Source organism: Hyperolius riggenbachi, chromosome 12, assembly GCF_040937935.1.
Source record: "Hyperolius riggenbachi isolate aHypRig1 chromosome 12, aHypRig1.pri, whole genome shotgun sequence".
NCBI lineage: Eukaryota > Metazoa > Chordata > Amphibia > Anura > Hyperoliidae > Hyperolius > Hyperolius riggenbachi.
In genome coordinates this window covers 181,893,687-181,916,034 of record NC_090657.1, presented here as the reverse complement: position 1 = coordinate 181,916,034, position 22,348 = coordinate 181,893,687, and the positions used below count along the sequence as shown (strand labels likewise).

Here is a 22,348-nt window from a genome sequence, read left to right as displayed (position 1 = left end):
GGGCTGGTTCAGGTGGATGTCTCAATCACCTGCCCAGTGTCTTGTCCAAATGCTTTTCTGCAAGAGTGCAGAAAAGTATTTGCTGACTTTCAATGGCAATTCCCAGCGATCGTCATTTTTCATCCCACAGGGGGACACAGGAGTGCGGTGCTACCCCAGAATGACCAGACCCTGCTGCTTCCAGACAGTGGAAAAAATAAAGATCAAAATGCTGCTTTTGCATAAATGGCGGTAAATGACGTGCAAGTGTGCGTGTGAACTGGCCCTTAGTTGTTGTACCACACGAAAGAGATGTTATAGGCAAACACTGTACGGTATTTATTTCTGCATCTGTAGATTTATTTCTTCATCCATATTTGAGGAGGATTTTTCTATTTGTGATTAAAAAGTTGAAATTTTAATTTTTTGACATGATTTTGTCTTGAAACTTTTATTATACTCAAAATGGATACTAGACCCTTGCTTGACGGATTTTAGTAAGTTGCGAGCAAAAATTTCTCAAAAATTAATTGAACCACTTTTTGCACAGAAATCCTGCAGAAATTGAACACTAGGGAGGTTAACCCGCTTCTCTCATTACACTCACATCAAGCAGCATTACAAACAACTAGGTTGCAAAATGATGCGATTGAAGAGAGGGGACAATGCAAAAGTATGTGTACTAGACCCTTTCACCAGCGATGAGGTCTTTTCGGTAAGGGTCCCTACTCTACCTATACCAGTCAGCACGCAAGCAAACATTTTATGCTCATAACCTGGGTTTGCCGTGGAGGCCTGTCAGGCTGTACCACTCTAGGGAATACACACATGTACATATATCAGTCTAAGATAGCAGGGAGCAACAAATTGCACTGCTTATAACCTTTTGATGAATGGTCTGTACTGGCACAGGGGACAGTAGAGCTACAGGCTTCAGCCAGACCACCATGGCTGTTAAAACATGTATAAAAGAAAGTAGGGGCTATGGTCACTCTGCTTAGGGGGCCATGAGTTTAAAGTGGTCCAATTTACATATAAACATTCATTAACCCTCTGCACTCATGACACAGAGAGTTAATTGTTTATATGTAAATATGACCACTCCCCTCGGCACCTGCTATGCCATTTGAAATAATTGTCCCTAGGCAGGATGAGTATGTATGGACAATCAAATGCACTTCCAACCAATTGTGATTGGCCAAATGCCATGCTGCATACAGTTTTCATAAAGTTTGCAGGTGAGCTGGCAAATTAGCATCTCATTCACCAACTCCAGTGGGTAACATTGCTTTGTCAGGTGACCAGTGCTATTTGGCCGGTGGAAGCTGCTGTCATAGTGGCCCTTGTGCAAGTAGGCTTGTTACTGTCTTATTACTCGAGGGGTCCAAAATCAGCAGCGTTAGTTGGGTTATGTGTTGTAGATCACAAACAACAATAGGAAACTTAGTAAAGGTTCCCAAAAATGGAAAAGTTGGCGCGCTCCACACTACAAATAAACCTATTGCCCCCACCTGTAGGTATGCCGCATAGGTAAGAATATCACATTAATATTCAAATGTCATAAACAGTAGTACAAAACCTTGTGCTGCCTTACAGTCCACTATATTATCCACAAAGTTCCACCTTATACCAGGCTTCCTTTGGTTTCTTCACCCCTTCAAATCCAATGCACATCAAATAAAATTTAAGCATAAAAAGTTCATCGCATAGATTGCCATACACCAGGAATCTTCCACCATCAAAATCCCTGTGTGGTACATTAGGATTCACCGTCTTATTCATGCTCCACCACCTCTAGGGACCACCCTCACCTTTTGCAATGGCTGCCCCGACCCACAGACAGCTAGCACCACTTTATATCATCCAATCCGATCTAATAAGCTTCCCGATTCCTTCAATCTTATGGCGATGTCACGTATGTATAAAAGGAAACAAACTTATCATGGCGTAGATATGCTCAAATAGCCTTGAGGGGAGACACCACTACCAGTTAATCACCGTGTCTGGAAAAACGGGGGCCACCACATCCACAACTGTGTACCCGGCACCAACAGGGACCGTGCTCACTTTATTTCTCTGCTGCCCAAGCCACAGACAGCCTCAACCACATATGTGCACAGCTCTTTACTCTATGGATGGTTCCCCTGCTGGCTTGTGGGTCCCTCACCATCTGCCAACAAACAGTCCACTGCAACTGGATAAGCTCATATAGAGTAAAACCATTTATTAAAACAAATAAAAGAAAGTAGCGCTACTCACAAAAATGAATTCAAACAAGCATGTGTTAAAATTCCGAGGACGTCTCCTCCTGAGCACTGAAAACACCTCCTGTCCGTTAGGCCACTTCCTACGCGTTTCGTCCAATGACTCATCAGGGCCTCTGATTATAGTTTATAAGATCGGATTGGATGATATAAAGCGGTGCTGTCTGTGGGTTGGGCCAGCCATACCAAAAGGTGAGGGTGGTCCCTAGAGGTGGTGGAAGTTTCAGCGGGTGGAGTGGAGCGCGGCAGCCAGAGGCGTTGAGTAGGGTGAGATGACCCCATCTGCTGTGGTCTGTTTACACCGACCCTCGGTTTTGACTCAGGAAATACTGAATTTCGCACTCGCCTGCTCATCGTTAGTGTGTATGTGTAATATGTATTTTATATTTAATCTGATGCATTGACATGAGACTTCTGGTTGTTTTCTCTTCCAGTTGTGGCCATGCTTGGAATGTTGTCTCCGTCCAGCAGGGGCGCTCTCATGACCACAGCCTGCTTCCTCTTCATGTTTATGGGGTAAGATGCGTGTCGCGTGTCTTGTGACATCTGACATGAATAATATTACATATATAAATTTAAAAATTCTGTGTGGCTGTGTAAGCACTGCTGATAGCAGGACAGCCATAAAAAACAGTAGGGCATCATTTCTTTGTGAGAAAGCTGAATGAACCACATTTAACGTCACACTGACATTGCTGCTTTTTTATACTTCACACCTAGATTTTTTTTTTCAACCCTACTATCAATATGTAGTGGAGCAGAATAGAAAATTATTGCACCAGTGGCTACTCTTCATGAAGGATTACGAACATGAGAGACCCTCTGTATGGTCAGGCTGACCATACAAATCTTGCAATAAAATCTGCAGTGTGTCTACTCCCTGCTTTCATGGAAGCAAATTTAGGATTATCATTCTGTGTTTACAAATTAGCTGTTTTGCTGTGACAGAGGAGATTCCTGAGCTGACACAGCTGCAAAATCAAATTACACTTGTGATTAGTCACACATGAGTGGGAATAAGACAGCTAAACTTTCTAAATACCTGCAGTGTGCATTTCTCTATGTTTTCCTTCTGTCCTGTACAAGAGTTCGGGTCCACTTTAACAGGATTTGGATATAGGTTCAAATGAACCTGACCTGCTGCTATAGAAATAGTAGTTGCTTATTCTGACCTTTTTTTTTTGTTTTAGATCATATTATTGTGCTTATCCTTATCTATTCTATAGAATAAAGTTATGTACACACATGCAAGAATTGTTGCCCATCTGGAATCAGGAAACGATCCCTATGGCGATAATTTGGGAGATGTTGTGCAGTCACATCCCTAACCTTGAGCCCAGCAATGAGTTCTGTTGCTATGGCGAGAGGGTGGAGTAATGATGATCAGTGTAAGACTTCTGTCGGTCAAGGGGGTTGAAAATAGCATTGTGATCAGTTGTGCTCTGGCATTAAGGATGCCTGAGCAAGATTTATCGGCTGCCACTGTACACATACAACGATCATTGGCTGAAATGGTCATTTTTATATATGTACCTTAAGCCTATTGTCAGGTTCCTTGCTCCCCCTCAATAACGGTGTTGTCATTTCAGTGTGTTTGGCGGGTTCTTTGCCGGACGTTTGTATCGTACCTTGAAGGGGCATCGGTGGCGCAAAGGAGCTTTCTGTGTAAGTAATGGAATGATGATCACCTTCACACACCAAGTATTCTTCCAGTGACCCAAGTAAGGAGTGAGACTTTGTTAACTACAGCTGATATGCAAATTGTATTTAGCCTCCAAATGAACCAATCAACTTGCACTTCTCCTTCCGTAAGCTGGGCGACTCTTTTTGGCCTTGCGCCTTCTTTGTCATGCTCCCGCGGCTGGGAGCATCCTGTGCATGTGCGCTAGCAAGAGCACTCCCAGCAACGGGAGCGCATTGGAGGAGGCGCGCGGCAGGGGAAGCGCATGAGGCGATCAGAGGTGGACGGCGGCGAGGGACCAGGAAGACTTCAGGGGGCTGGAAGAAGCCACAGGTAAGTAAATGGGCAATTTTTTTTTCGCTTAAAGGGAAGGTTCAGGGAGGGTGGGGAAAAATAAAAATCAATTTCCACTTACCTGGGGCTTCCTCCAGCCCGTGGCAGGCAGGAGGTGCCCTCGCCGCCGCTCCGCAGGCTCCCAGTGGCCGACCCGACCTGGCCAGGCCGGCTGCCAGGTCGGGCTCTTCTGCGCTCCAAGGCCTTGTACTTCTGCGTCCCACGCCGGCGCTCTAACGTCATCGGACGTCCGCCGGGCTGTACTGCGCATGCGCAGTAGTTCTGCGCATGCGTAGTACAGCCCGGCGGACGTCCGATGACGTCAGAGCGCCAGCGTGGGACGCAGAAGTACAAGGACTTGGAGTGCAGAAGAGCCCGACCTGGCAGCCGGCCTGGCCAGGTCGGGTCGGCCACCGGAGACCACCGGGAGCCTGCGGAGCGGCGGCGAGGGCACCTCCTGCCTGCCACGGGCTGGAGGAAGCCCCAGGTAAGTGGATATGGATTTTTATTTTTTCTCCACCCTCCCTGAACCTTCCCTTTAAGGTTTCCCTTAACCAGTTCACCCCCAAGGGTTTTTATCCTAACGGACAAGAGCAATTTTCACCTGTCAGTGCTCCTCCCTTTTATTCCCTAATAACTTTATTACTACTTATCACAAGAAAATGATCTATACCTCGTTTTTTTCGCCACCAATTAGGCTTTCTGTGGATAGTACATTTTGCTAAGAATTTTTTTATTCTAAATGAGTTTTAATGAGAAAAACAGGAAAAAAAAGAAAAAAATCATTTTCTCAGTTTTAAGCCATTATAGTTTTAAAATTCAACATTCTCCTGTGGATAAAACAAACACGTTTTATTTGCCCAGTTTTCCCGATTATTAAACCGTTTAAATTATGTCCCTATCACAATGTATGGCGACAGTAAATTATTTTGAAATATAAGTGTTATTTTTTTGTTCTGGACATAATTACAAGCCCCTATGTAATTAAAATTAATTTCCCCCCCACAAAATATAGATTAAAAAGGCGGAGTTCCAAAGGTAACTATTTTTTTTTTTTTTTTAAGCTGATTTTTTTTTTTTACAAGTGGTTTTTTTTTTTTTTTTTTTGGGGGGGGGGGGGGGGGGGGGAGGTTGGAAGTGTAATTTTATTAATGAAGTGTATGTACTTGAAAATGTATGTATTTTGTAGATGTAATATACTTTTTGGCCACAAGATGGCGCTAGTGAACACTCGTTCTAGCAAGTGTTCACTTTTTTTTACACACTTTATTTAATTGTTACATTTCCTGTTTATTTGAATGGACGTAGCCGCTGTTCGCGGTCACGTCCATTCACTCCAGGCACTGCGATTGGGTAGAGGACCGTTCGGTCCTCTTCCCCAATCACTCAGCACGGGATCCTGACGGTAACAGCGGCGGTAGCGGCGCGCACACGGCGGTAGCAGCGGCGGGAATGCATGACGTATTAAAACGTCATGTTGCCGTTAATAGAGGTAAGCATGACGTTTTAATACGTTAGGATGGCGGTAAATGGTTAAATCGTTGTGGCAAGTGCTTTGATGTTAGACGGTCCCCTTTTTGTTTTTTTAAATGTGTGACTTCCATTGACTTGTTTTATATGATAATGAATTGAAGAATAAAATTATTAGCACGTTATAATTGGGGGGAGGTAGTTCTTTTCTTTACTTAATTGTCAATTCTTGTGTCCTCAGACAGCGACGCTGTACCCTGGAGTGGTTTTCGGTATTTGTTTCGTGCTGAATTGCTTCATCTGGGGTAAACACTCTTCAGGAGCGGTAAGTCGGATTCTTCGGTAGCCTCTTTAAGAATAAAGTAAACCTGAGATAATCGTAACAAAAGCATTTATACTTAGGGCTTCCTCTCCTCTTCTCTCCCCACATCTCCCCCTACATTTTATTACCTCGCTAGCTGGGTTTGTTGACTTCCTGTACAAATGTCAGATGCTGCTTGACTGGAGTGTACAGCAGTTTATGAGCTGTCCAAACTTCTCCCTCTATCCAGGGAATTGCATTAACTGATGTAACTTGGGGATGTTCCATCTAAAGTACTGTCGAGTTTTTCTTTAAAGGGAAGGTTCAGGGAAACCTTTAAAAAAAATTAAAAATCCATATCCACTTACCTGGGGCTTCCTCCAGCCCGTGGCAGGCAGGAGGTGCCCTCGCCGCCGCTCTAGAGGCTTCCGGTCGTCTTCGGTGGCCGACCCGACCTGGCCAGGCCGGCTGCCAGGTCGGGCTCTTCTGCGCTCCAAGGACGGGCGCTTCTGCGTCCCACGCGGGCGCGCTGACGTCAACGGACGTCCTCCGGGCTGTACTGCGCATGCGCAGTAGTTCTGCGCCTGCGCAGTAAAGCCCTGAGGACGTCCGTTGACGTCAGCGCGCCGCGTGGGACGCAGAAGAGCCCGTCCTTGGAGCGCAGAAAAGCCCGACCTGGCAGCCGCCCTGGCCAGGTCGGGTCGGCCACCGAAGACGACCGGAAGCCTCTGGAGCGGCGGCGAGGGCACCTCCTGCCTGCCACGGGCTGGAGGAAGCCCCAGGTAAGTGGGTTTATTTTTTTAAAGGTTTCCCTGAACCTTCCCTTTAAACACTTATTTGCTTTGGAAGCCATTCAGGAAGTTATTTGGTAATCTTGTAGATGTGAGCCTTTAGTGGTTTTGCTGGTTAAGCTAACCTGTCTCTGTCTGTCCAGGTCCCGTTCCCTACCATGGTGGCACTGCTGTGTATGTGGTTTGGCATCTCTCTACCGTTGGTCTACCTCGGCTATTACTTTGGCTTCCGTAAACAGCCATACGACAATCCCGTCAGAACCAATCAGATCCCCCGGCAGATCCCAGAACAGCGCTGGTACATGAAGAGATTTGTAGGGTAAGTTCCTGTCCACTTTATTTTTTTTTACTATAGAACATTCTCATAAATCTTTCTGCAGACCAGATCAGAGCAGTGTTTTGAGTCTGGATTTGCTTCCCAACGCCTGTTACAACAGTATTGACATTCACCTTACTTTTGGTTCTGCTGGGAGCTGAAATGTGGATAGGAAGCGGAGTGACTTCTTAGTTTGGTCACAGACAACAATAATAACTTGATATAAGCTCTATGCCCTCTGTGCTCAATCAAAAAAAGAATGATTCAAAGTGAACCCAAGGCTGATGGAAATTAAGTCAGCTGAGCCACTGCCTCGGCCTGTGAAGCATGAGGTCATGAGTTAGACTGGGTTAGAAAAGTTAGATGCTTGTCTGAGAGTCTGTGTGCAGCAAGGTTCGGTGGGGTTGAGGACCCAAAAAGCCTCTGGGCTATCCAGATGCTTCCCTCTACCTAGGTAAGTATCTAAAAAAAATCTTCTTTTTTTTCCCTAATGAGCCCCAGGTTCACTTTAAAGCAAACTTGTAAGATTGGGGGGGACGTTACATACCTAAGTGGAGTTAAGCATGTGGGTGGTTGAGAGGCGTTCCAATCCATCCACAAGCCCACTGTTCCAGTCCAGGGTTCCTCTAAGCTTTTTTTGGTCTGTTCTTCTGGTCGCCCTCCTCTCTGTGTACGAGTGCTCGTCCACAAACGGCTTTGTGCATATGCGCAGGAGTGGCTGTACTCTTGCATGCACAGTAAGACCGCACTCCTATATGGAGGGGAGTGCAGCCACGAACAAGAGGAAGGTTCCAACCAGTGGCAGTGGGGTCAACAAAGGGAAGCCTCTGGCCCATTCACAGGCTTCTCTCCATTCAGGTAAGTACTGTATGTAACTTTTAGGTTTTTTTTTTCTTTAAATTCTATTTTAAAAATAATCTCCAGTTTCCCAAAGTAAAAGTGAAATTCTTATCAAAATATATATGTAGATCTAGTATTTTAACAAACTTCATCAAACAGACCTTGGATTAGTCTGGAGATTCTTGCGTCACTGCTCAGTAGCTCTGCATGTTTTGGTGTGCACAAGCATGTTGTTGACCATCTCCAGACTTGACCACAAATTGGTTTAGCCCAAGGTGTTACTTCTTATTGCAAAGGAAATAAAATGGACAAATTGGAATTCAATTACCCCTGAATTTGTGTGGACAAAAGTGAATTAAGCCCATGGTGGGCTAAATGACCTGCCCGCTGACCTTGTCTGTGCTGCTCATTGTCTTTGGGTTCCCTCATGTTTCCCTTCCCTTTAATATTCAACGGGCTACTACTTTGGAATAATCTGGAGGAAGTGCCTGTGAACGTGCACAAGTGATTCTGAACTCCATATACTCCATATACCCAGTGAAGAGAAAGAGGAAGACAATGAGCAGTCAGAGGATGGTCAGCAGCAGGTAATCTAGCCCACTATTGTCTTAAAGAAATACTTGAAGATGAACTGTCGCGAAAATCTTAAAATTTTAAACACCTACAAATAAGTACATTTCTCCCAGAGTAAAATGAGCCATAAATTACTTCTCTACTATGTTGCTGTCACTTATAGTAGGTAGTAGAAATCTGACATTAGCGACAGGTTTTGGGCTAGTCCATCTCTCCATAGGGGATTCTCAGCATGGCCTTTATTCTTTATAAAGACATTCCCTAAAAAAGATTAACATAAAGAAGCTGGCCAGCCTCCCTGCTCGCTGCACACTATTTTGGCAGTTGGACGGAGCAACTGCCATTCACGAAGTACTTTTAAAAATAAAGAAAACCCTGAGAACGTCCCTATGAGAAGATGGGCTAGTCCAAAATCTGTCGGTAATGTCAGATTTCTACTACTTACTGTAAGTGGAAGCAAACATAGGAGAAAAAGTAATTTATGGCTCATTTTACTCTGGGAGAAATGTACTTGTACTTTGTATGCGTTTTTTTAAATTTTAAGATTTTTGCTACAGTTCCTCTTTTTAAGGCTGAAAAAAATGATTTTAACTTGCCTGGGGCTTTTTTCAGCCCCCTGGTCTCATACTGTGCCCACAATGTACTCCTGATCCTTTCTGGCCAGCAGTGGTGGCCACCGCACAGGCCAGAGGGGACCAGGAGGACATTGTGGGCACAGGGCGAGACCAGGGGGTTTAAAGAATCCCCAGGTAAGGTAAAATCCATTTTTTTCCAGCTGTAAGTATTCCTTTCAAATAGTATGCTAGTATAAAAGACAGAGCCTGTCATGCCAGGATCTGTCTTACTGATGCAGGATTGTGTGGGGGTGGGGGGTTAATAGTTACTTGATTGGCCATATATAATTCATTCAGGTGAGTACCCTGTCCCCCCTGCAATATGGCCATGTTGTGTTTTTAAAGTTCTGCTAAGCCTCTGGTCACCCCCATCTGCATTGCCGCGGCTTAATTGGTGGCTTCTGAGCTTAAGGGGTGGGCCGCAGAGGTGTCCTAAGAGCTTCGTAAGACTTTGAAAACATGCTGCGACTGCATTACTGAGTAGGAGGGGGGCGGGGCATCACCTGTGAAGGAATTATAGCCGGGAACGCCAAGACTCTCCCAATCCTGCATCAGTGACATGACAGGCTCTCTTTTAAACCGGAGGTATTCTTTAATTTTTTTCTATACTTTACCTTAAGATAATTTCTACCTCTGTAAATGATCTCTTTCCATTTTTCAGGATCCTCATGGCTGGAATTTTGCCGTTCGGAGCCATGTTCATCGAGCTGTTCTTCATCTTCAGTGTAAGTATCGCGCTCTGGGGTACAGATGGTGTCAGGAAAACATGTTACGGTCAGTAAAACCTTTGTCTGAACTGGAAAATATCTAAGAGCCTCATCACCACTCTGTGGGCTGGGTGGGCTCAGTGATGTACACCCACTTACCAAGGCGCTATTGCTGCTCTAGACCACTTAAATGGAAGGTCCAAGCAAAATAAAAAAATGAGTTTCACTTACTTGGGGCTTCTACCAGTCCCATGTAGCCATCCTGTGCCCTCATAGTCACTCACTGCTGCTCCAGTCCCCCGCTGGCAGCTTGCTGACCTCGGAGGTCGGCGGGACGCATTGCGTACATTTTTACGCATTCTCGCTAGTGCAGGAACATTAACACATACATTTTTACGCATTACTGGTTCAATGCGTACATTTTTACGCATTGAACCAGTAATGCGTTAAAATGTATGTGAGTGACTACGAGGGCACAGGATGGCTGCATGGGGCTGGTAGAAGCCCTAGGTAAGTGAAACTCATTTTTTTATATTGTTTGAACCTTCCCTTTAAGGACCAGGCGAGTTTTGATTGATCTGTGCTGCGTGGGCTCTTCAGCCCGCAGCACAGATCAGGATAGAGCCAGGGCGATCAGACTTCCCTTTTTTTCCCACTAGGGGGATGTCCTGCTGGGGGGGTCTGATCACCGCCTGCTTGTGCCTTGCGCTCCTCAAAGCCCCCCTCCGCAGCGCTATTCCGCCCACCCTCTCCTTCCCTTCCTCTCCTCATCACTGTGGGCGGTACGGGACGACGTTCCGTCCTGTACCGCCTCTGATAGGCTTCAGCCTATCAGATGCCGGCGATCCCTGGCCAATCAGAGGCCGGGGATCGCCATTCTCCATTACGGCGCTGCTGTAACCGCCATACGATGTAAACACGGGATTATTTCCCCGCGTGTTTACATTTCGCCTGCGAGCCGCGATCAGAGGCTCGCAGGCTGTTCACGGATCCCCCCCGCTGTGAACTGACATGGAACGTTTCCGTGGAAATCCACAAACGACCAGCCGCCGCCTATCGGCGTTGGCTGGTCGTTAAGTGGTTAAAGTACCGATGTTCCGGCTGTTTAGCACATCACCGCCATCCTCTACTGCACTTCCGGTTACAGGGGGTCCTGCGACAGATTGCACTTGGACACAATCATTTTGATGCTGAATCTTGTGATTGGCACCTAACAAGGAAGTATGCATCAAATACCTGCAACCAGTCGTGAGCAATCGATCCAGCTGTCAGAACTTGAATACCTAACTATTTCAGTTGACTTCCTTCTGCAGGGTTTTTTTTTTTCTTTAGTGTGTGTGATCAAGTGATTCTTGCAGCAACCAAATCACTTTTGGTTCACAGAGTTATTTATATTCCGCAGTGATGACCAGTTGGTTGTGATTGTGTCGCTGGGGTGCAGAGCATGGATTGGTTGTTGTGATAGTGTGTCCGAAGCATAAAGTAACCAATCCGAGTGCTTATAGGCTGCGCAGGTGTGACTGAAGGTCACTCACCAGTTCCCACTCTGTATTTTACAGGCCATCTGGGAGAACCAGTTTTATTATTTGTTCGGTTTCCTGTTCCTGGTCTTCATCATCCTGGTGGTATCGTGTTCGCAGATCAGCATCGTCATGGTCTACTTTCAGCTGTGTGCAGAGGTGAGATGTCTGGGGAAGAGGCGGGGCCAACAACAATGGGGGCAGTTCTCAAGGAGTTTTCTCCCAGGAGAAGTTTTTGTATCTTTATATTTTTGTTTGGGCGTGTTCATATCGCTATGTTCTAATGGATTGCGTTATCCTGATACATTTTCTACTCAACGTTTTCTGGATACTCTGTGACTCTTTTGATCTCTGTGGTGGGACATGTTAAAAGGGGATAACCGAAAGCATTAAACCCTGCATAAAACTAGTAGCTAAAAACATGACTGTTTTACAAGTTACTGGAAGGGTTAATCCTAAAACTTTTCACTTTGTTTAGAAGCTAATTGATAAGATTGCCATTTCCATCCAGGGTTATCAGTGTCTTCAGCTGTACTAAGCTGTGTATACAATGCAGTAAAGTTTCTACTGTATCCATGGGAGAAGTAGAGATCGTTCTCTCCTTTATTTGCTCAGTAATTACTTAATTACATGGCAATCTGATAATTTGACCTGCAAATATTATCAGTTTGCTTCATTGAAGTGCTGTCAAGTGACACGAATCAGCCTGTGGTATACAGACAGGCAACAAATCTCTGTCTTGGTCGCTCTGTCCATACATCGCTAGATGTGTTTTATACAGTGACCAATTCTGATAGAGTTAACTACTTTTCCTGGTCCCGTGGAGTTTACTATAAAGTGATTCTAGCGTATTGTTTTTTTTCCCTGAGCTTAATGTTTTAGAGAAAAAATGTAATTTTGTGTTTCATCCCACTTAAAGTGACACTGAAGCGAAAAACTTATGATTAATTCTATGTGTAGTATGGGTAATTAATAGAACATTAGTAGCAAAGAAAATAGTCTCATAATTTTATTTTCAGGTATATAGCTTTTTTTTTTTTTTAATAACATGGCATCATTCTCTAGTATGTGCAGTTTACAACCTACACTCAGCTTTTTAATTGGTTTCACAGAGCAGGCTACTGACCTTTTCAACTTTCCTCTGCAGGAAAACCACAAACAAACAAGAAACAATGAGACAGTTTGAGATAAGAGCTTCAAAAGACAGTGCTGCCTACAACTTTTTTTTTGGTCCTGGAGCTCAGTGATGCTCTTTTGCATAGATAACTGAAGTTTCTTAACTCTTCCTGTACTGGAAACAATATCAAACTCATATCTGTGCTGCTAATGTTTTATTTCTTACGCTAGGTACACACCATACAATTTTTCCAAATTGATTATTTCCAACATGTCCGATCAGAATTTCAATCGTTTTTTTTTTTATTTTCCGACCGATTTCCGTTCACTTTTATGGAAATCGATCAGGAAAACCATTTTAAAAATCCAGCTCGGACATGTTGGAAATAATCAATCTGGCAGCAAATCTTCCAGAAAATTGTATGGTGTGTACTTAGCATTAGCTGTACTACACATACAATTCATTATCTCGTAAGTTTATTTTCACTTCAGATTCCCTTTAAATGGGAGTACTGCAATGGGGAGACTAAAATAATCAAGAGCCATATAAGGAGAGTGTATTTTAATCAGAAGTAGTACAAACAGTGCTGTATAATGAGGGGGATTGTGATGAAACGCTATTCTGAGGAAGCACTATAATGGAGCCTTGTAGTAACCACCAGTGTTCAGGTCGGATAAATGTGGGTCACAAACCACTTTGCATCCAGACGTTGTTTCCACCTTTATGCACCAGAGCAGTTTTGACATTTACCTATGTCCCTATTTAATCAGCAATAACTTCATCCCTACTTATGAGTATGACACCTAAATGAAATAAGTATCACTTTTTTTCAAGACTAACTAGGCTTTCATTGTATGACATTTTTTCCCCTCACACATTTCTTAGTTTTACTAATTCTAGTTTAAAAAAAAAAGCGCTATTGTAGATAAACGCAAATTTTGTTCTGCTATTTCTACTGTTTATCCCAAAACTTAAAGCAAATCTGTACTGTAAAATTCTTACAATAAAAAGCATACCATTCTCTTCAGTATGTTCTCCTGGGCCCCTCTGTGCTGTTTCTGCCACTCCCTGCTGCAATCCTGGCTTGTAATTTCCATTTGTATGCAGTATTTACAACCAAAAGACACAGCAAGTGATAGGCTGAGAGTAGCTCAGTGTGTGAATCAGAGTGTGCAGGGGGCCTGGAGAGGGTGTGTATAGCTTCTATCCAATCACAAGCAGCACAGCGCATTCCAGCCTGACTGCCTCAGCCCGACAGAGCCGACAGAGGAGAGAAGATTAGATCATATAACGTACAACAGATAGCACAGCCACTGTGCAACTAGAAAAGGCTGCAGTTAGACAGAGCACATTAGAACAGGTATAGGAACTTATAGGATAGAAGAAATAAGGATGGAATTTTTGTTACAGAGTCTCTTTAAATTACATTCCTGTCACAATTTATGGTGAAGGTATTTGATTCTGAAATAATGCTACAGTGTGTATTTTTTACTATGAACTGAGAAAATGTAAAAGTATTTTTAATGGTAAAAATCAATCTCATTGGCTCAAGGAACATATACTCCCTTTCACCAATTAGTGCTGCAGCAGATAGTGACGGAGGTTTTGCACAGGAGCAAGCACAATCGTGCACAGCTGTGCTACAGCTAAAAGACGTATATGATGGGGTAGAAATATTGTAGCAGTGGTAAAAGTGGGATTATACTCCCAAAACTAACATTTCAGTAACTACTCTGTTACATAAAAGAACATTTGAAAGCATTCCCTGTGTGTTAAAATGGTTTTCCACTGCAGAGAGCAGTACTGGCTTGCTTATCTCTTGCTAATAGGCAAATGTTAATCATTTTCTGGCTAGGAGACACTCTCAGCCTGTGTCTAGATTCTGCTCCCTCCCTCTGCTGAATAGATAAATCACCCTGGCAACAGCTGAGTCACTTCAGCAGAAAAGGAGGGGGCAGAATGAAGACACGGGCCGTTGAGATTCTTGCCGGCAATTATTACACTTGCCGATTAGCCAGAGATTAGCAAGCCTATACTGCTCTCTGAAGTGAAAATAAACATTTTTACATACAGGGAATGCTTTCAAATGTGTTTATGTACCCAGCATTTGGAATTCAAATAAAAGAGTTGCATTATGGTCCTCAGCTTTACGTTTGTTCACTTTGTTGGACTGGTGAGTGGTTGGACTTTAGAAATCATGGCCTCTGTCACAGAAGACCAAGGTTCGAATCACGTCGCTTCCTATTTAATAAGTCAGCACCTATTCAGTAAGGAGAAGCGCTTTGAGCTCTGGCGCTTTGAGTCTGCCAGGAGAAAAGCGGGATGGAAATGTTCTGTCTTATCTAAATATGTTAATGAATTCCTCTGCATTTCCTAGGATTACCGCTGGTGGTGGAGGACGTTTTTGGTGTCTGGTGGATCCGCATTCTACGTGTTGATCTACGCCATATTCTACTTTGTAAATAAGGTGCGTGTCTCCAATATGTAATTTTCCTTCTGGATTGAGTCACGTAGTTGTATAACCTTTGTCTAACCCATCACATTATCTCCACGCCTTGTAGCTGGATATCGTGGAATTCATCCCGTCCCTCCTTTATTTCGGTTACACTACTCTCATGGTCCTCTCCTTCTGGCTCCTCACCGGCACCATCGGCTTCTACGCCGCCTACATGTTCATCCGCAAAATCTATGCGGCGGTGAAAATAGACTGAGGCAGCGCTTCCCCCTGCGGTACAACCCAGCACAAGGCAGAGCCGGACTCCTCCGCCAACACACCACCACCACCAGGGAAACCGTCATCCAATAAAAAAAACATCATCCTCATCCAGAATGTAACGTTTGGTACCGTATCCATGGACGGGGGAGGGATGGGGTGGGAGGGACAAGGAGATTTCACCTGACTGCGTTTTAAACCTTCTTGGTAATCCCATTTTTCCAGTGGCGGGTTTTTTCCTTTTTTTTTTTTTTTTCTTTGGAAATCATTCCCATCTTTAATGTTGCGTTCTTTTTTCTTTTTCTGTCTTTTAAATTATTACTGTGGGGTCAAGATCGAATGGTATGGTTTAGAAGGTGGTGTTTTGTTTTTTTCGGGGAGCGTACATTGACTTTTTTTATGTAGTTGAGAGAGCCTGTGGTGGAGACGAGAAATCGGAATGATTTGGGAGAGTTCTCTGCTTACGCCAAGCCTTGATCTGGCACTGAAAGTTGTTTTTCTCGAACGCTAATTGCGGGCAGTATGAAGAGATGAAAGCTGGTGTGTATGCGGTGCGCTCCAGCGTTGACTGGGAGTGCCAAAGCCAACTGGCACTGTCAAGATCTGTATGCCAAGGACTGCCATAAATGCACTCAACGTGGGAAGGTGGCTCTTGTACGGTTTATCTGTGGGTCCAGGGTTGATAAAGGAATTTAAACCGCTCACGGTCACTGTGGATGAAGGAACGATTATTACAGTGAACGGTTTTGTCCATAATATATTGGTTTGTGCCACAAATTATGATTTTTTTGTTTTCCCTCTGGCTTTTCTTGGTGGGGGCTTATTCAGCACCTAATATCCCAGTTTCAAGGGCCCTTAAACAACTACATTTTATGTAAAATATGTAAACTTTTTGGGAAAATTTTCTGAACCAGACCTATTTCAATGTCACACCAGGGAGACATTTTTATATGGCCTTAGCGGACATCCTGTCAAAGTGTACCTGTTATATGCCTGCATTGCTAGATCCATAAACGGAGGTGTATATCATAAAGTGGAATTTCAAGCAAATTTTAAAAAAATGGCTTCCTCCAGTCCTCATTGCTTCTCTGCTCCTCTTCCAGGTCTGTTGTCCTGTAGTCCAGCTGTGTCTTTGGCGTACATTTGCATTGGCCTCGTTCAAATTTCGGCGCAGGGTAAAGCCGAAAGACTGATCACCATTATGCAGGCAAACTCCTGCATGACGTTGTCGCAACTTGGGGGGGGAGATGCATGATTCGGGCAACGGCTATTGCCGACGGCCAAATTGCCTTTTTTTTTTTTCTAGAATTTGAGTTCCGGCTATGGCTGGCAGCCAAATTAGTCTCTGAGCGCTGACATAGCCGTAATTTTCATTAGCTGATTCGTGTCTTTATGTCCTCACTGCTTTGCTGATTGGGTAGTAACTCTGTCATTCTGAGCTACCCTATAGAGCGAAATATCAAAATTGGCGGCACTGAAGGGTTGACTTGGTTTTGGGGCTCTCAAAATCTTCACAACTCAGACAGCTGAGCAGGAAGATGAGCAGAGCAGCGGGGCCTGAATGGAACGTCCCTGGGGAGTTGAGCAGAGTATTGCTTCTTCCACCAACAGTCTTTTTAAAAAGATTCCCAAACTTTGACTTTATCCAACTACAAGATTTTTCTCCCCATTATATTGACTTGGGAAAGCTGCAGTGAAATCTAACTATTGCATCTCAACTCTGAGGCTCAGGAGTAGTCAAGGCTGAGGAATTCTTGCAGGCTAGTTTATGCAAATTGTAGGCATCTATCTCTGTTTAAAGTAACCCTAAACTCTTGGACAGAAAGAAAACAGAGAAATGCACCCTGTATGTATTTAGCCTGTCTAAATACCCCTCATCTGTGACTAATCACAACTGTAATTTAATCTCACCTGTGCCAGCTGGCTGCCTCGGCAGAGCAGCTAATTTGTAAACACAGGATGTTAACCCTATGTCTGCTTCCATGAAAGCAGGAAGTAGACACACTGAAGGTTTATTGCAGGATTTGTATCCGCTGTAATAAAGAAATGTTTTTTTCTTTAAAGGTTATTATGCTGTTGCTTATCTCTTCGAGCAGAGCGGAAGTTCTGAGTTCAGGTCCACTTTAGGAGAAGCCACCAGGGCAGCTTGGAGATGCATATGAACTGAGCTGTTCACTGCAATAGTTGTATCCCGCTGCAGCTTTTTTGGGGGGTTGTATCAGAGGGAGGAATAGCTTGCCGGGAAAAAAAAGCATTTGTAACTCCTGTCTCACCAAGGGAACGACAAAGCATTAATTATCGTGTATCCACTACAAGTACGCTTTACAAGAAATCTGTTACAATCATGTGCAATCGAAACTTAGCAAAAGCTCATTATTGGAAGCTACAATCTGTGAATGCTGCATGTCACAATGATCAGGATATTAAGCAAGTAAATAAATGTGCAGATATTGACGCTCCTTGGGAAAAATTCAGCTCCGCCCCTTTTGTCTTGTACATTTTTCCATTTCTTAAAGGGGAACTCCTGATACTTGCAAACAATAGCCCCGTGAGAGTCATTGGTATTATTTGCACAGGCGTCTGCTGCTACAGTCATTGTATTTGCTGCCTTAAAGCGGGATTGTCAGACACAAAATCAAGTTCCATTTACCCACTGCTCTGTGTTTATTATGTAGTCAGAACCTGACCCTGCATTGCAAGCATTTCAATATAATCAAAAATGTTTCTGCTTTAATGAATCTTATCTCAGTCAGCCTGGCTCTATTCTGGTACATTGTCAGGAGAGGGAAGCTTGTCATCTCCACTCCCACATCCCTGCTCCTCACTGGTTGGCCAAGCGCAGTTCAGTGTGAGGATGAGAATGCAAAAGCTGCTGAAATATGATCTGTGCTGTGCTCACGTGTTTACAAAGCAAGCTAGATATGACAGTGCACTTTCCAGGAGGGAGGGGGGGGGAAGAGTAAGGGTGGAAATGCCTGGAACAGTTTTCTCTTTATTCACCATATCAAATTCACTGAAATCACACAGTGGACAGTGCAATACATATGTTATATAAGTAGAAAAAGTATTTATCTACTTATATATGTGTTTTATTCCTAGATAGTATGGCTGTCCCTGCTGCTTTAACTGTACCTTTGGGTCATAGGTTCCCATCAGAAGTGCTGGAAGAGGTGCGACTACTACACAGTGTATCTGTTACACCTGTCTGATAACAGCGCTGCCCCCCGCCCCCGCATAAGGAAAAGCTACATTTCATTTAGTTGGACCAAAACCCTGATATCTCCTTCCTTCTGATTGCTTGAACGTTTTTTTGCTAGAAATTGGACCGATAGTGGCCACCTTTAGCAACACTAATTAAATGCCTCTATGTTGAAACATACATATGTGAATGTACCGGTACAGTTTTTACAGCCCTTTAATTATAAGCTTCATACTCGCCAAGGGATTGCTGTCCCCGGCTGGACTCGATCCCTGGGGTGACAACGCATAGCTGTACAGATGCGTCACTAGCCTCCAGGCTAGTGGGCCGCCTGTTGCTATGGACGGACAATGAGCAACACACGATGGAGCAGTTAACCGTGGGAGGGGGGGATCTAGGAGAACCATGCGCTCAGGGGCTGCTCAGGCAGATCGCTAAAGATGTGGCATGCCGGATCTTTAGCAGACGTCGGGTGGCTGCTGTACACACACCAGATTATCTCTATATTCTTAGCTGAGGCGGTCTTTATCAGCCGCCATGGTTGAGTTCAGACCACCGTGTGTTCGTAGCGTTGGTTGTTTGGACAGCAGACAACGCTTAGAGTTGAGCTTTCCTTCTTGGACTGTTAAAGGACAAGGGCAGACAATGGTGTTTATACAGTGGGAGAGAGAGAACACTTTTATATAGGAATCTGAGGATCTTAATTTCTGGATGTAATGAAAAACTATTTTTAATAGGTTACCTGGCCACATGGAAAGCAGTACCGTCCCATTTCTGTGACCAGAGATCCATGTTAATTCTACAGCTTCGGGTATATGACAGTTTTGCGGCCCAGTGTCAGACCTGATCCATATGACCAAACCCTACCTCTGCACTGGAGCAGAGGCTTGCTGTTAATCATGTGGATAAGGGGGTGTGGCCATACCCTAAAATGCCACACCTTCACCCACTCACTTGACCCTGGGAGGCCTGTTGTGAGACAGGTGTGTGAGTCAGGGGTGTGGCTTCAGAGGCAGGTGATGTGATAGGTGAGTTGTTTAACCAGTAGCAGAGAACCGCAAGTCTTTACATTCACTTTTGACTTCAGTAGCCCAGAGATTCAGAACTTGCTGATTGTTTAGACATGACATTTTCACTGATTGTAGCCTCTGATGATATCAGCCTCTTTTAGTGTAAGATAGCAGTCAACAGCAGCAGAAGAGTTAAATGCACAGCTGTGAATATTAGCCTGTTTCACGTAAGAACAGTATTTTTTCCCCTTTAGCGGCCCTTTTGGACACTACATAATGGAGGTGTGTTCTATGTTTGTCAGGAGGGAAGGACACGGATGAGGTCTCTAGATTGGCCAGCTTGGCTTGTTTCCCAGCCAATTGGAAGCTGTGCATTCCTAAAGCCCAGCTCCAGGATTTTTTTTTCTTCCTGTGTAGTTTTATTACAAAAAGGTGGGCGTCCCATGATTCCTTGAGGCGACTTCCTGCTTGCCGATCCCCGGGCTGATGCAAGGATCCTTTCCCTGTATGTGCGGCGTCTGCATGAACTGACAAATTAGACCCGCCCACATTGTGCCACATTGCTGAGAAAAGACTCTCTCTCTTAGACTGCACTTTAAGCCGGCACTCATAATTGACATATCAGTCCAGCTTCTATCGGGATCCTCCTTCATCGTCTTGACCGAGGGCACAGAATTGATGATGGCACTGGGGGGAGCGGTGTACAATCAGCATTTGCGTAGCTTTCTACTGCGCAGAGCGGTACAAAGCTATCTGTGGCAGCACTGTGATCATTTTTTTTCAATCCTCTTTACCCTCCATTTTCGATCAGGGGAATATCTATCATTTACATAATGATGTGGCGTGGCCAGCCTTATGGGGGAGGGACAGGAAGTCAGGTGACCAGGTATTAGTCAGCTTGTCGAGGGACAGGAAATCAGGTGACCAGGAATTAGTCAACTGCTGGAGGGACAGGAAGTCAGGTGACTAGGAATTAGCTGGTGGAGGGACAGAAAGTCAGGTGACCAGGAATAAGTCAGCTTGCGGCAGCCATGTTTACATGAGGTAGCTCTGCACAGGAAGTCCAGAGGCCTCATATTAGATTCTAGAAGGCACTGGTGAGATTATGAATGTTGCCTATACGGATGAAGCCGCTCTCTCGTACTTCTTAGTGGCGTTTTCACGTGAGAGTTCATCTTGTAATATGGCAGCTTGCTTGGATAGGGTCCCAGTATGCTTTAAATTTGTGTTCCAATTTTAAATGAGTATTTCCCATATGAATGGAATGATTTGTCTTCTTTTTTTTAAGTTTGATTTCTATATATTTCATCTTACTGTCCTTTTTGTAAATAAATGCCCTTTCCAGTGTTTTTTATGATGTACAGTCATTGCCGTGCGCAAAGAAAAAAAGGTGTATGCGCTGTCCAGAAAAGTGCTGAGAGCAGGCGAGGAACTGCATGCAATTACCAAACGCCAGGACCTCGGTGAATGATCCCAGCTGTGTGTGTGTGTGTGTGTGTGTGTGTGTGTGTGTGTGTGTGTGTGTGTGTGTGTGTGTGTGTGTGTTTTTCAACCAACTGTAGTCTTATCATAATCTTTTTAAAAGTTTCTTGCTGGAAAGTTTCTATAAAGCAAACCTAAAGTGAAAATACACTGAGATAATGAATTGTATGTGTAGTACAGCTTAGAAATAGAATGCTAGTAGCAAAGCCTCAAATTGTTTTCCAGTACAGGAAGAGTTGAAAAAAAAAAAAAAAAAAACTTTAGTTGCCTATGCAAAAGATCTTCTCTGAGCTCCCCGACCCACTGGGTCCGAGACAGTCCTGTTTTCTGAAGCACTTAAACATCCAAGAAACAGTGAGAGAGACAGCTTGAGATAAGGTTGTACTGTAGGAAAGTTCAAAGGGTCATTATTTCTGCTTTGTTTTATAGTTTAAAATACAAGAGTGTGGTTTTAAAACTGCAGATGTGACAAAATGATACAGCGTTCTAAAAAAAAAAAGCTATATAACTGAAAATAAAAATATTCAAATATTCTTTGCTACTAATGTTCTATTCATTAGCCATACCACACATTCAATTCATTATTTCAAACTTTTTGTTTTTGTTTGTTTTTTTTATCGCTTCAGGTTTGCTGTAAAGTGTATCTGAGATGATTGGGTCAAAAGCATGTTTACTTACCTGGGTCTTCTTCCAGCCCCCTGCAGTCCATCTTCTGCTTACTCAATGTTCACCTGGTCCCCTTTGCTATGCTTCTGTCAGCCCCGTAAGGTCCGCGACTCGGCTCAGTCGCTGACTACTGCACATGCGCAGTGCTGGATGCGCACACCCCATGATCACTCTTCTGTAGAGGGGAGCGTTCTACGCATGCGCAGTTCATCAGGACTGTAACAGCGCATCCTGAACGTCACAGGAGCACAGTGGATGGGACTGGGAGGATGGTGAGGGAGCTGACACAGTATGGGGGGCTAGAGGAAACCCCAAGCAAGTAAAAATCCTTTACTCACATTCATCTGACGTTTTCTTTACAAAAAAAAAAAACCTGAGATGGTTCATTATGCCTAAATGATACGTACCTGGGACTTCCTTCCTGAGGACTGTGGCCTCCCCATCCTCCCTGGTTGCTCCGTTGTGTGAAGATTGCCTCTGGTGTCTTTCTCAGTTGTGGTGTTGTGTGTATGTGCAGGCACAGAATGCTCACAGCCGTGCAGAACACCATGGCTGGCCCCAACTGAGGAAGATACCGGAGGCGACTATGGGACAACGGGGAGCCAACGATCCTCACGGGGTGACAGGAAGCCCCCGAGTACAGTGTACCGTCTCAGGTCTACTTTTAAAGTGTATCTAAAGTGAGGGGGAAGTTAGATACTTACCTCGGTAGTTGGAGGCCTTTGGATGGTTCAGAGGCTTTCAGGATTCTTTTACAGCCCACCGTTACAGC

The 22,348-nt window shown here is 44.3% G+C and overlaps 1 protein-coding gene across 2 annotated transcripts in view; it reads left to right on the top strand.

Annotated features, from left to right (window-relative positions):
• TM9SF4 (transmembrane 9 superfamily member 4) overlaps positions 1-20,777 on the top strand; it is a 56,853-nt gene extending 36,076 nt beyond the window's left edge. Inside the window, exons 11-19 of one of the 2 annotated variants that reach the window (XR_011025288.1) lie at positions 2,678-2,759; positions 3,833-3,908; positions 5,969-6,052; positions 6,963-7,138; positions 9,824-9,887; positions 11,429-11,548; positions 14,884-14,973; positions 15,068-20,390; positions 20,429-20,777. Coding sequence is in view for 1 of the 2 variants with exons in the window: in XM_068263362.1 (XP_068119463.1) it covers positions 2,678-2,759; positions 3,833-3,908; positions 5,969-6,052; positions 6,963-7,138; positions 9,824-9,887; positions 11,429-11,548; positions 14,884-14,973; positions 15,068-15,217 (842 nt within the window). In the remaining variant the exon portion in view is untranslated. Of the gene's footprint in view, positions 1-2,677; positions 2,760-3,832; positions 3,909-5,968; positions 6,053-6,962; positions 7,139-9,823; positions 9,888-11,428; positions 11,549-14,883; positions 14,974-15,067 lie in introns of both variants that reach the window. The other variant, XM_068263362.1, reaches the window with a different exon arrangement.
• Positions 20,778-22,348: the final 1,571 nt, after the last annotated feature.